This window comes from Gossypium hirsutum, chromosome D02, assembly GCF_007990345.1.
Source record: "Gossypium hirsutum isolate 1008001.06 chromosome D02, Gossypium_hirsutum_v2.1, whole genome shotgun sequence".
NCBI lineage: Eukaryota > Viridiplantae > Streptophyta > Magnoliopsida > Malvales > Malvaceae > Gossypium > Gossypium hirsutum.
Genome location: NC_053438.1, coordinates 66,770,653 through 66,783,688, shown reverse-complemented (window position 1 = coordinate 66,783,688; position 13,036 = coordinate 66,770,653). Strand labels below are relative to the sequence as shown.

The 13,036-nt window shown below is 31.4% G+C and overlaps 1 protein-coding gene across 1 annotated transcript; it reads right to left on the bottom strand.

Moving 5' to 3' along the window:
* Window positions 1–490: 490 nt before the first annotated feature.
* LOC107886908 (cyclin-U1-1) lies at window positions 491–1,837 on the bottom strand. The gene is made up of 2 exons (XM_016811007.2): window positions 1,032–1,837; window positions 491–951 (listed from the first exon to the last, which is right to left on the bottom strand). The coding sequence occupies exons 1-2, from the start codon at window positions 1,466–1,468 to the stop codon at window positions 717–719; spliced, it is 672 nt and encodes a 223-aa protein (XP_016666496.2). The 5' UTR covers window positions 1,469–1,837; the 3' UTR covers window positions 491–716.
* Window positions 1,838–13,036: the final 11,199 nt, after the last annotated feature.

Sequence of the window (13,036 nt, the reverse complement as noted above, 5' to 3'; positions counted from 1 at the left end):
TTAAGGCCAATTACATAGTTTATTTTCATAGCATTATGTTGTTTTGATGTAATAATCACTTTTCTTAATTATAAAAAAAACTCAAATTCCGCTATTATTAGTTCTTGTATTATATATAAGTTGTGGATTTAGTCTCTGCACCTTTTGAGTTTTGAAATTTTAGTCTTGACCAAATAATAGTTGTTAAATTATGTTATTTACAAAATCTTATATAACAAACATATTATCATATATGTAATGTCTATCATCTTGATATTTTCACATGATACTTACAAAAAAGGCACACCATTTTAGTTAATGGATTTAACAACTAATATTTTAAGTTAAGATTGAAATATCGAAATTCAAAAGCTGACTAAAAATGAGTAAATTGAAGAACATGAATTAAATACATAACTTGAATATAATACAAAAAATTGATCCAACATATTTAATTGCTATCATTTAAACCAAAATTAAAATTTTAAATTTTGATAAATACTTCAAGTAATGACTAAATTTGATCACATTACAAAAGCTTAGGCATAAATAGTTCCAAACAATAGTTCGATAGTCAATAACAAACAATAAATGAAAGCCATTGTACTCTTTTTCCTTTTCTCTATTTCCTTTTTTTGGTTAAAAAAACAAAGTTAATAATAATGAGACCCCATTTTAAGACGAGAGAGAGAGAGGAACTTGGGGCCAATCCCATGGCTTGAGAGACGGCGAAACAATCAACCGATGTCAGTCACAATCTCATCAACAGCAACGGGGCTTATCACCCTTTCAACTTTCTGATCAACGCCATTAATTAACATCTCCTGTTCCAAGTGGAAACAATAGGTCTCCAAAACCTGCGAGCTCACCGCCACTCCAAAATCCAAAAGGAAAAGCAGTTCTAATTCTAGCCTGTTCAGCTCAGCATTGCTCACTCCTCCTACCCGAGCATAGAACGCATTGTTATAGTGCCTGAATTAGCAAAAATCCAAGAATCCTTTAAAAAAAAAAGAAACAAAAATAGGTAAAGGGTTGTCGAAGAAGGCACTTACACATCATCAAGAACCTTAGAAGCAACCATGACACAGGTGACTAGCAATCGGTGCACGTTCAAGGATATGAGGAGTGAATCGGGATGCTTATGGGCCAATCTGTCTATATAAACGTATCCCAACACAAAGCATGAAGGGCTACAGTTTGTGTACTTATAGATCCTCTCCAAGTAGTTTGGTATGCTTATATTTGGAGCCCTAACGCCATGAAACGCGTTCAAGCTTTTACCAAGAGGAGCAGAGATGGTACCATTGCGGTCCAAGTTCAATCCATCTGGCTGCTCGGTTAGGACCTCAACGAGCTTGTCGTTTCGGGCCACTAACTTTTCTAAAACCGAGGAAATTATGGTGAGGACTCTTGGTGTAGGTGTTGTGTCGGCTTGGATTGGATCCGGTTGCCGGATTGGGTGGGTGGGGTAGTCGCCGGTGGCTAACATTTAGTCCATTGTGTGAAGAAGGAAAGTGTTGGAGATATTTGGGTGGCTAAGACTTATGAGCCTATCTATTTGGCTGACTAATGTGGCATAGGAGATGGGAATAGCTAGTTTTGTGATGGGTTTTTGATGTTATTAAGGTAAGCGAGGGGGGGGGGACTTAGGTTGTAATTTGGACGGAGGAGATGTAAGGGTTGTCTGGCTAGGTGCGCCGGAGAGAGTTTGAGGCGTTAGATGCAATGCGGTCCCACGAGTCGATGGGATGGGAAGGGATTGGGTTTAATCGGATAGCAACAATTCGTTGGATTGAATGTTTGGTGGGGAGACGGCAGCCAGTTTGGCTCGGATTGCGAGCCTTCGTCTTGCCCTTGTAAATTGTAATTCCATTTTCTTAGGGTTTATTTATACACAAAAGAGTAATTATTACATTTTTTATAATTATAAAAAATTATAATCTTTTAGATATATTTAGTTGATAGAGTGTAATTATATTGTAATTTTCTATGCCATGTTTACATAATTTTATATTTTAAAAAATATTAAATACTATAAAAATTATTAGCACGATAAAATAAATTCTAAACAAGTAACAAAAATGAAAATCAAATCATCATGTATATTATGTTAGTCCAAAAAATAGTTGATAATAAGACTACTAATAAAAATAACAAGAACAATAAAGATCATATGAAATTTTATCTAATTGTTCTAATGCTCCATATTTGTTAGGTTATCCCCTCTTTAATATTTAATATAAGCTCATTTCATTGAATGCTGGTTCTTGATCGAGGTTATCATCATTATCATCTGAATATGTATCATTAAGATTATCAATATCTCTTTCTTATATGTACTTTTTGAAGTATGGATCATCCCAGATCCACCTATAAATGAAACTATGAAATATGTAACATGCTAATACGATCTAACCTTATGTTTTTTTATGTTATACTAAAGTGATGTTGTTAGTATGAGAATTTTTTTTAGAACAATAAATGTCCTCTAACCACGTTTTGGAGCCTTGATTGTCTCAAATTAAAGAGTTCGTGAGCTGTTTTTGGTGCTTGTGTTCAACTCCATTCTCTCAAATGATATCATACCATATAATATTTGGACTCATGATGCAATTAGTCTGTAGTTTTAATAATAAAAACTTATACAAACTTAATTTGGAGAAAGAATTATGTTAAATTACAACCTTTTTTTATAATATATAAATTAAGTAAAAAATAATATAAAATGTGTAATATATAATCTTTATAATTTTCTATGAAATGCCGAATAGTTTTCATAACCTTTTTATGAATAATATATTTTTTGTCATAACTTTATAAAGTTTTTTCTTATTATAATTAAGTTATGATAAAAAGAAAGTATAATACTTTTCTTTTTAAGAATAAGCATAATATTTTTATAATATATAGTATAGATACGTAAATAAGTTATGTCATTGGACATTACTTTTTATAAATAAATATATTATAACATTTTTATAACATGTAAATTATTTTTTATAATAATTTTTTTCATCATAGCTTTAAAAGGATTTAAGATTTAAATACTATTTTTTTGTTATAACTTTATAAAATACAAACAAATTAGTTTTATAATATAATAAATCTTTAGCCATAACCATCCCAAACACTCATAAGTATTTATGTTTATAATATAAAAATTATAACTTAAACTTGTATAAAAATATTTTTTTTAAAATTTAATTTGGGTGTAATTATTTTCGTAATTACTCAAATTCTCACTCTCCCCCTAAGAATTGGAAATTGTAATTGGGGTATTACAATTATACTCAATTCAGTGCGACCTACCAATTACAATGATTACCCAAACATGCAGTGTTTAAGTAATTACAAATAATTATACTCAAATCTAATTACTAGGTGACTTTCCAAACACTACTGTGTTAAAAGGTAAAAAAAGTAAAAATTTATATTTTAGGCATTCTCATTATCAAACGTTTTCAATTTGGTCACCTCCTATTAGTTTGGGGTTAGGCAATATTATTTTACACTAATTTTAGTCACCCAAACTAATAAGTTTTCATTTTAATCACCCATTTCCTTTTTTAGGATTAATTTTAATTTTCTAAAAAGAAACTAAGCTTTTACAGGAAATTGCATTATTCAACTGCAAAGATGAAACCCAAATTTTCCCCTGTAACTCAATTCCTTGTAAAAACAAGTTTTCCCTTTTTACTGAAAAGAAAAACTAAAATTAATTCTTAAAAAATAAAGGAAATTAAAAAGATAAAATGTTTTCCTTGCAAAACCCCAAGTTTTTCATATAAAAATTCAGGTTTTCCCTTTTATTTTTTAAATACATGCATAGATGGGGTGAAATTTATTAAAGCTAATTTAACCAAGCCGCCAATTTTCTAAGTTTGGAAGATCAATCGACTTGCGACAAATTTTTGGATGGGATCCAGGAATTTTTGGGCTAAGATGTTTGCATAGCGTTTGAAGATATATCTCTTAGCTTCGAAACACACTTTGAATCACTTAATTTCAAGTCCAAAAGCTCAAGTTATGACAATTTGACTGAAGATTGCGCAAGTAAAATTTTTGGATGGGATTATTATGGGAAATTACGAGTCTCGGTCTTTAATTTGAAGTTAAATCATATTGGGATCGATTTTAGACTTAATTATTATTATATATGAGCCCAATATTATATTTATTAGTTTTTATTATTTTATTATTTATTTATTTCGAAATTTAAGATATTTTTAAGTATTTAAAGTTGTTTAGGAGTTTTATATTTCTTAGCCAACAAGAAAGCTTAATTCAACTAAAACTATTTTTTGTTTAGATTAATTAGAGTTTCATTATACTTAAGAGTTTTATTTGGATATAATTAGCTAGCTATATAAATACCTCTTCATTAGTCATTAAAGGCATTGATAAAATTGATTTATTCCTTAATAAAAATTTTAACTCTCAGAGTTATTTTCTTTCATGCAACATTGCTTTATTGTGATTTTTAGAAACAATTTTTTCTTCTCAATTTTCTTTAAGGAGTCGTGAGAATTCATTTTTCATCCTTCATCCTTCAATTTGTCAATGATTATTTTTTAGAGGGTTGATTAGTGCCATTAATTGTAACACCCTGAAAGTTGCTACAGTAAGAAAGTGAGATATTGTCCTTGATATAGTAAAATAAGGAAATAAATTGAAGGGAAATTTTGAGTTATGTCAACAAAATCTATTTAGGAAGTATAATATGATATATTAATTCAAGAAAGGACTAAATAAAAAAGTGAGAAAAGTTGTGGCCCAAGAGTAAATACTCAAAATTTAAGGGGTTGAAGTATAAATATGGAAAAGTTGAAGGACCAATAGTGAAAATATTTTAAGGGTGGAAGGATCTAGAAACTAAGGAAAATGGATGAATTAGGACTAAATTGAATAAGTGGAAAAAGTATGAGGGGTTAAATCACAATTTTACTAAAATGAGCGATGATTTAATGGAGGAATTTTGAAGGATCATAAGCGGCAAATGGTCATTTAGCAAGAAAGTTAATTTTGAAGAGTAATGATGATGTTGGTGATATTTAGATTAATTAATTAAATAAATATTAGTTTATTAATATTTTGATTTGACATTTAATTATATTTTTTTATTATTTTATTTAGTATATAAGGAAAGAAAAATGAAGAATTCTCTTCATCTTTCCATGGTTCCAACGTGAGAAGAAGAAAAGAAAGAAAAAATTTTCTTTCATTTACAATTTGGTCATTTTATAAAAAAATTCACCATTTTCACTTAGAAATCAAATGAATTTCCATAGCCATCAAGAGAGAAAAATAATAAGGAGACTTTGGGGGAGCTAGAATATCAAGTTAGATTCAAGAAAATAGAAGTTGGAGGAGAGAGTAAGTCAAGTTAAAGTTTGGTTTCAAGAGAATAACGTATGAATGTTAAGGTTTTATTTTATTTTTAAGTTTAGTACTGATAGAAAATCATAAAAATGGTGTTAAAGTAAATATTTCTCATGATGAAATATTGTGTTTTTGACATGTTGATGAAGAGCGAAGTTGAGTAAGTGAATCAAGTGGTAGGAGAAGAGAAAAACAAGAGATTTTGATAGAAAAGAGGTAAGTACCCATAAAATTTCTTATTATCTAAGGATTAAAATGTTATTTTTGTAAAGTAAGTGGTAATTAAGTAAAATATATATAGTGTGTGAAATAATTTCTTAAGTGAAGGAGGAAATTATAATAAAAGTATAATAGTTGGGTTATGTGTTAGCAAAAATATACAAAGTATTAGATAAGTGAAATTATGGGAAAATGTGAAATTTTATGGAATCAAGGACTAAATTGAAAGACTTGAGAAATATATGTGGTGGAAATAATACAAGTGATATACATAGAAATTTGATATGGAAAATGAGATAGTAGAATTAATTATGTGAATTAAGTGAGATGTCATAGAAAAATTGTGTAATAATGAATAGAAAACTTTTATGAAAAAAAAGTGATTAAATTGGAAAGTTATAAAAGTTTACAAGAAAATATTGATAATGAAGCACATAGTGAAAAATAAAAGAATATATGAATTTTGTAATCCAAACTAAAATTATTTCCTAAGTTGTGGAAATTAAGAGTTAAATCGTAAATTTGAGAAAAATTATATTAGAAATAGAAAAGTGAAGTTCATAATACTTAGAATGAGAAAATTTGATGTTGTAGTGAATTTTGGAATATTAATAAGTATTGAATTATGTTATATGTGTTATTAAAAGTAAAATATATTGCTACATGAAATTTTGTGTTAAGGACTAAATTACAAAAGATATAAAAGTGATATGTGAAATACATGATAAAGATTATTAGTGAATTATGGATGAATAATGAATTTAGAAATATATTACATGTATTAAAGATAGTGCAGATATAAGTATACGGATTATTGGTACAAGGATTAAATTGTAAAGTATGTAAAAGCATTATGCGGAAAGTGTAAAAGTGATAAGTGTGCATATTATAATTTGCCCAAGTAGACGAGATTAGAACTACTAGGATATTAGTGGTGTGTCCATTAAGAAACCCTAGCGCGCTCTCTGATTATTAGCACGTTAGTGCTCTCCGATTATTAGCACATTAGTGCTCTCCGTTTAGCACATTTGTGCTCTCTGTATAACACTTTAGTGCTCTTTGTTTAATAGTGCATAATAATGCACCTCTGTATCAGTTTCGTATATCCTAAGTGTTCTGTTTAGTCTACTGAGCCTCTACTAAAAAGGTAAATAATTTTCCTTACAAGGTAAATGTTTATCTCTGATTCATGTTTGAAATATTGAATTAAAAATAAATTGTGAAAGAAATAGTGAAAAAATCATGAAAATTTACACTAAATAGTGAAATATGATACATGTATAAAAAGAGTAGTAATTTTTATAATTTGATTTGAGGACTTAAGGATTAAATTGTGAAATAAGTAAAAAAGTTACAAATGAATATGATAAATAAACAAAGAAACAAGATATCATAAATTAAGAAATTTAATAGAATTTAAATATCATGAGTACTTACTAAGTATTCACCGACTTCACGCGTTTATTTTCAACGCGTAGATTAAAGTAATTTTGAAGATTCGTAGTTGAGGTCGTGGACATCCATCTCATCACATCTCCAAGTGCCAAAAGGATATGTTTCAAAATTTTGAATAAAATGGCATGTACTTAGGAAGATCAAGTGTGTTCCAAGTAGTAGGGATTAAAATATAAGTTATGAAAACTTTATTTTTTTTATGTTCAAATGTAATATTTCTATATCAGGTTCCTTGGGTCGAATCGGGTATAGGGGTGTTACATTAATTATTTCTTGGATGGTTGATTAGAACTATTAATTGTATTTGTTGATATTTATATCTGAAAGAGTTCAATTGGACAACTATCTTCTATTCATATCTATCAGTTTATTCGATCCATCTTCCACTTTTAATTAATTAATTATTTATTGTTTTAAATATTTATTCTTTGTTTTTAAATTTCTTCTTTTAGTTGTTTTTGTTTTCTTTGTTTTCCTAAATCTATTTGGCTTCTTCTTTTCGTATCAGATTTGAATCTTCTTGTGTCAAACAACTTGAAAAACGATTTTGGTCCGCTGTCCCTATCATTTTTATACAACCAATGTATCCTCCATGTCCATTTTACAGTCCATGAAGACTAATCCTTTCGGGGATCTATGATTGCCTCTTCTAACAATGCCATTTACAAGGTTTTCCCTTTTATCGAAAAAACTAAATTAATTCTTAAAAAGAAAAGAAAATAAAGGAAATATGAAATATGAAATGTTTTTTCCTTATAAAACTCAAGTTTTTTCCTATAAAACCCCAAGTCCTTTTCATTTTATTGGGAAATACTAAAATTAATTCTAAAAAAACTAAAGGAACTTTAAAAGATAAAATAAGTAACTCAAATGAAAACCTACAAAAGTTGGGTTACTAAAATGAATATTGAATTAATTGTGGGTTACCAAAATGAAAACGGTTATTAACAACAATGCTTAAAATGTAATTTTTTTATTCTCGAGGCGTAAAATGAAAACTTATAAAAGTTGAGTGACCAACTGTATAGTTTACTGTAACACTCATACTCGATCTGGTCATTAGACCCGAGCTATGGAATGTTACAACAATCATTGGAGCAAATCACATTTAATATAGGCTTTAAAATTCAATTAAACAATACAACATTTTATAATCCATGCATAATATGATTTACAAACTAAACCGAGTCTTAATCGAGTTGACCTGAGAAAAATTAAGGGTCAATCTAAAACTATTTCAAAATTAATGAAAATTTTTACAAACATTGGTCACACAGCTGGGTCTCTCTTCCGTCACCCCAATCGGGTCCAAGAGGGCGAGAACCTCTATTGTTTTCGACTCCCATGGGTTGAGAGAGCTTTGGCTCTCTAGGATGCCGAGGAGCAGAGGCTAACGGGCCCATTTTCCAGTGCCATTGGTGGTGCGACGGAAGTCTTGAGAGACTGTCGGCCATTTGAGATAGGAGGGTGTTGAGAAAAAAAAACTGAGGCTCCTGCATTTTTTTTTGAAAACCTGAAAAAGTGAAGCAAAAGAAATATATTTTGGTTTATATTAACCATTAAACGGCGCCGTTTAAGGGAGGAAGATCTACGCATTATTGCCCTAATGGGTAATTTGCGCCTTTGGTCCCTCCATTCCTGCGGCACATTCAAGGCAGCCTTTTATTTCGTTTAATTTTGGCCACATAATTTGGCGCCTATTCCAACCTAGTCCTGCGCAAAACGATGCGCATAAGGGACGAGAAATTTTCACAATCGATCCCTTGATTTTGAGCACGTTTCATTTCAGTCATCGGCAATCCCTTTTTATTTATTTACATTTTGGATCCCCGAATTTTGGTTTGATTTTAATTTCATCCTTTAGTTCATTTAATTTATTTATTTTTGTAAAAGAAAAAGGGAGTTCCTCCATTATTTATTTTAAGTTATGTATACATATATATTATTTACCTAATATCTTTCTTATTATTTGTATTATTTGATTTAAGTCATTATATATACACATACATATTTTTTATAATTTATATACATATACATACTTATGTATATTTCTTATTATATCATATAATTTATATATATGTACATATTTTTTATTTATTAAATATATTTTTTATATTTCATATTTTCTACATACATATATATACTTATATATTTACATATTTTCATTCATATACCTATACATGTATATACATACTTACATATATGTTTATATTTAATAATCTCATAATATGTATACGTACATAAGATTTTTTTTATTTTCATAATGATATGTGCATACATAGACTTTTATAATACATATATACACGCACATGCATTTTGTAATTCATATATATATATATTTATTTTATTTTTTTGTAATTTTAAAATATATGTATATACATACACATATTCTCATTTTTCTTTTATATAGTTTTATATATATATTTATTTTTTTATATTCATTGTTGTTTTTTATTTATTTCTATTTATGGGGATCATTTATCATTTGTTTTGAAGTATCTTTATAAATCATTTATTTTGAGCCATTGTTTTCTTAAATTAATTTATATATTGTTTCGTTTTGTTCGTTTTAGTTATTGATATTTGTATTCGATGTATAGTGTAATTATTGCCATTATGTGTATTAACTCGTTTATTCGTATTTTCGTGCTATGATAATTTGTTCGTGTACCCTTTGTTTGAAAATTGTTTCTCCATGTTGTAAATTGTCATTCCATCAACACAACCGCTGTTTCACACACTATTTCAAACGTTACATTTATTCTTACCCAAACGTACAAAAATAAAATTTCTAAAATAAAGGCAATATTCCGTATTTAGAAAATTCGAGAAATCGTGCCCTAACTTACTGGGTTTCGATTTTCTCGTATTGAACCTAAATAACGAATATCCTTTTAAAATTGAAATAAATGAGGTTTAAATAAAAAAGAAAAGGCAAGCTTACTCTCAAAAATACGAGGTGTCGTGTCTAACTTACTGGATGTGACATCTTGTTACTTCGAGATAAGGAGGCATTTTCCATTTTGGATTTATTCAAGTAATTTTAAAATAACACAATATAAAGAGGGATCGTATTTTTAAATTCTTCTCGAGTTTTTAATTTTCGACACCAAGAAATTAAGTAATCAACTAGGTACCAATTTTGGGCGTATCGATGGGCTAATCCTTCCTCGTGCGTAACTGACTCCCGAACCCATTTTTCTGAATTTCGTGGACCAAACTCATTGTTTTAATAAAATTAAATTGTTTATTAAAAACAATCCCTTTTACGAGGTGACCCGAACACACCTCATCAAAAAGATTGGTGGCGACTCCCACTTTTGTTTTCATTTTTCAAAACCCAAGTCGACCCTTTTTTTTATCAAAAAAAACGGTGTCAACAGCTTGGAGACTCCGCTGGAATGAGATATGTGAGTCAAGCCACGTGTTGATTACTTTTTGTCTTTTTGTCGAAAATCAAGAATTTAATTTAAATTTACAATCTGTTCATTGCATTTCATTCGTCTTTATTACGATCTTCATCATTGTGGTTTTATAGTTGTTGTGTTGGTTTAAGTCTTGATATATCTCTGCACATTGCATTGCATGACCGTTGGTCACACCTTTTAAGTGAGAGTGAGAAGCTATTTCCTTCGTGAGGTCTTCACCTCTGTGCAGGATAGCGGATCGCTTTCGGGATACATCCGTACCTATGTCTTCGTGAGATTTTCATCTCCGTGCAGCCATAGGGAAATGTATTCCCCTGAACCGAACTTGGTCCGTATAAGCTTATAATGGGTGAGGATCGAGGAATCTGCTGGTTCGGGTACCTTCGCTTTAGAGTCGAACCAGATGTAGTGAACCTAAGAGCCTACCCTAGGAAGAACCACTTCAAACCCCTAGTGGTCACCCGAGTAGTTGTTCTATTTATTCTTGCTTGCTTTTGCTTTGTACTAACCTGTTTTCTTTTGTTTTGATTACGATTGCATTGCACTATCATCATTTAAAAGAGGTGTAGATTCACGTTCAGTTGCTAAATAGAGAGCTTGTCATAAGAAAATGAGTTTCTTGATAAAGTGGATGACGATACGGTTGTCCGAATATGGTCCAAGAAAATGTGATAAGAAAAGGATGATAGTTTAATGGAGGACTACAAGACTATTGCTCCGTTGCTCGAGGATTCAAGATGACAAAGATTATTCGAGAGCTGAACCTTCTTAAAAAGAAACCAATGAGTATTACGAGGATGAGTGAGCAGTGGGTCGCGGCCTAGATCAAGCAAAAAGGAGATAGAAGAGACATCTTTTTGAAGAGTTCGTGAAATTTATCTTAACGCTCGAATGAAGAAGAGGATCGATTGTCTCCGCATATGAGGGCAAAGCCATATATATATCCGTTTTATGTACAAAGATTTATTTTCTAGTAAAGCTGTTCTAATAGAGTTGAATCAGAATCAACATATCTTTTTGCATTCATTCCACGCATCTGCATTACATTTCATTGCATCATTTGCATTAAATTTCATGAAAGAGCCCTAATTAAACAAGATTATTCCAGTTAATCTAGAAACCAACAAGAATCCGCCAACCAAATATCATTACGGTACCCGCCGCAAAACAAAAGCAATGGATGAGAGGTTAGAAATATTGGAACAATTGCAAAAAGAGATGCAAGATCAGATACAGGAACGACTAGATAAAATCCAGCAAGACATGCAAGAATCCCAGAACACTATGATGAACAAATTGGAGCAGTTATTGGCTGGAAGGAATGATAAAGGAAAAAGCCATTTAGTTGATTGTGGGGTTGATCATGAGGGCCCTATTTATCCTCTAGGTTTTACCCCAATAGGCATCCAGGCACAACCGGATATGTGCCCGCAAAGAGTACCTATCACTGTCAGACCTCAATATACGGTTGGTGCCTCGGTGCCAATGCACTTTCAAACGGGCTTGGGTTCTAATCCCGGAGACAACCCTACCAATCCTGTAGTCCCTGATCTCGATGATGTGGAAAAAATAGAAAAAGTAAGAATGGACCTGCCAAAACAACTCGAGGACCAATGTAGATGGCTAGAGGAAAAATTTAGAGCCATGGAGAACACCGACTACCATTGTGGAGTTGACTCCAAGGATCTGAGTTTGGTCCCTGATTTAGTGCTCCCGCCTAAGTTCAAAATGCCGGAGTTTGAAAAGTATAACGGGACTAGTGGTCCTGAAGCTCATATCACTATGTTCTGTCGAAGGATGACAGGATACGTTAATAATGATCAACTGTTAATCCACTGCTTCTAGGACAGTCTGATCGGGTCGGTTGCCAAATGGTACAACCAGTTAAGCCGTGCCAATATTCACTCATGGAAGGACTTGGCGCAAGCTTTCATAAAGCAGTACAACCATGTAACAGACATGACACCTGATAGAATCACATTGCAGAACATGGAAAAGAAGCAAAGTAGAGCTTTAGGCAATATGCCTAAAGATGGAGAGAGGTAGCGACACAAGTCCAGCCACCTCTTCTGGAGAAAGAAACCACAATACTTTTCATCAACACTCTGAAAGCCCCATTCATTAACCACATGTTGGGAAACGCTACTATGAGCTTCTCAGATATGGTAATGTCTGGCGAGATGATTGAAAACGCCATAAGAAGTAGGAAGATAGATGCGGGGGAAGGTGCCAAAAGATCAACCCTAAAGCACAAAGAAAATGAAGTGAGCAACCTGAGCTTGTATAATAAAGGGTATTCAAAATCAGTCACTATAGGCCAGCCAAAGACGATAGCAGCTAGTTATCAAGGCCCCTCGAAGCAAGAATCCAACTCGAGGCCAAACACAGAAAGACTCCAGTTCACACCTATCCCGGTGACATATAAAGAGTTATATCAGAAACTGTTTGATGTGCATGTAGTAGCTCCGTTCTACTCCAAACCCATGCAACCTCCATACCCTAAATGGTACGACACAGATGCCCAATGTGAGTATCACGCAGGAACTACGGGGCACTCGATTGAAAACTGCACTACC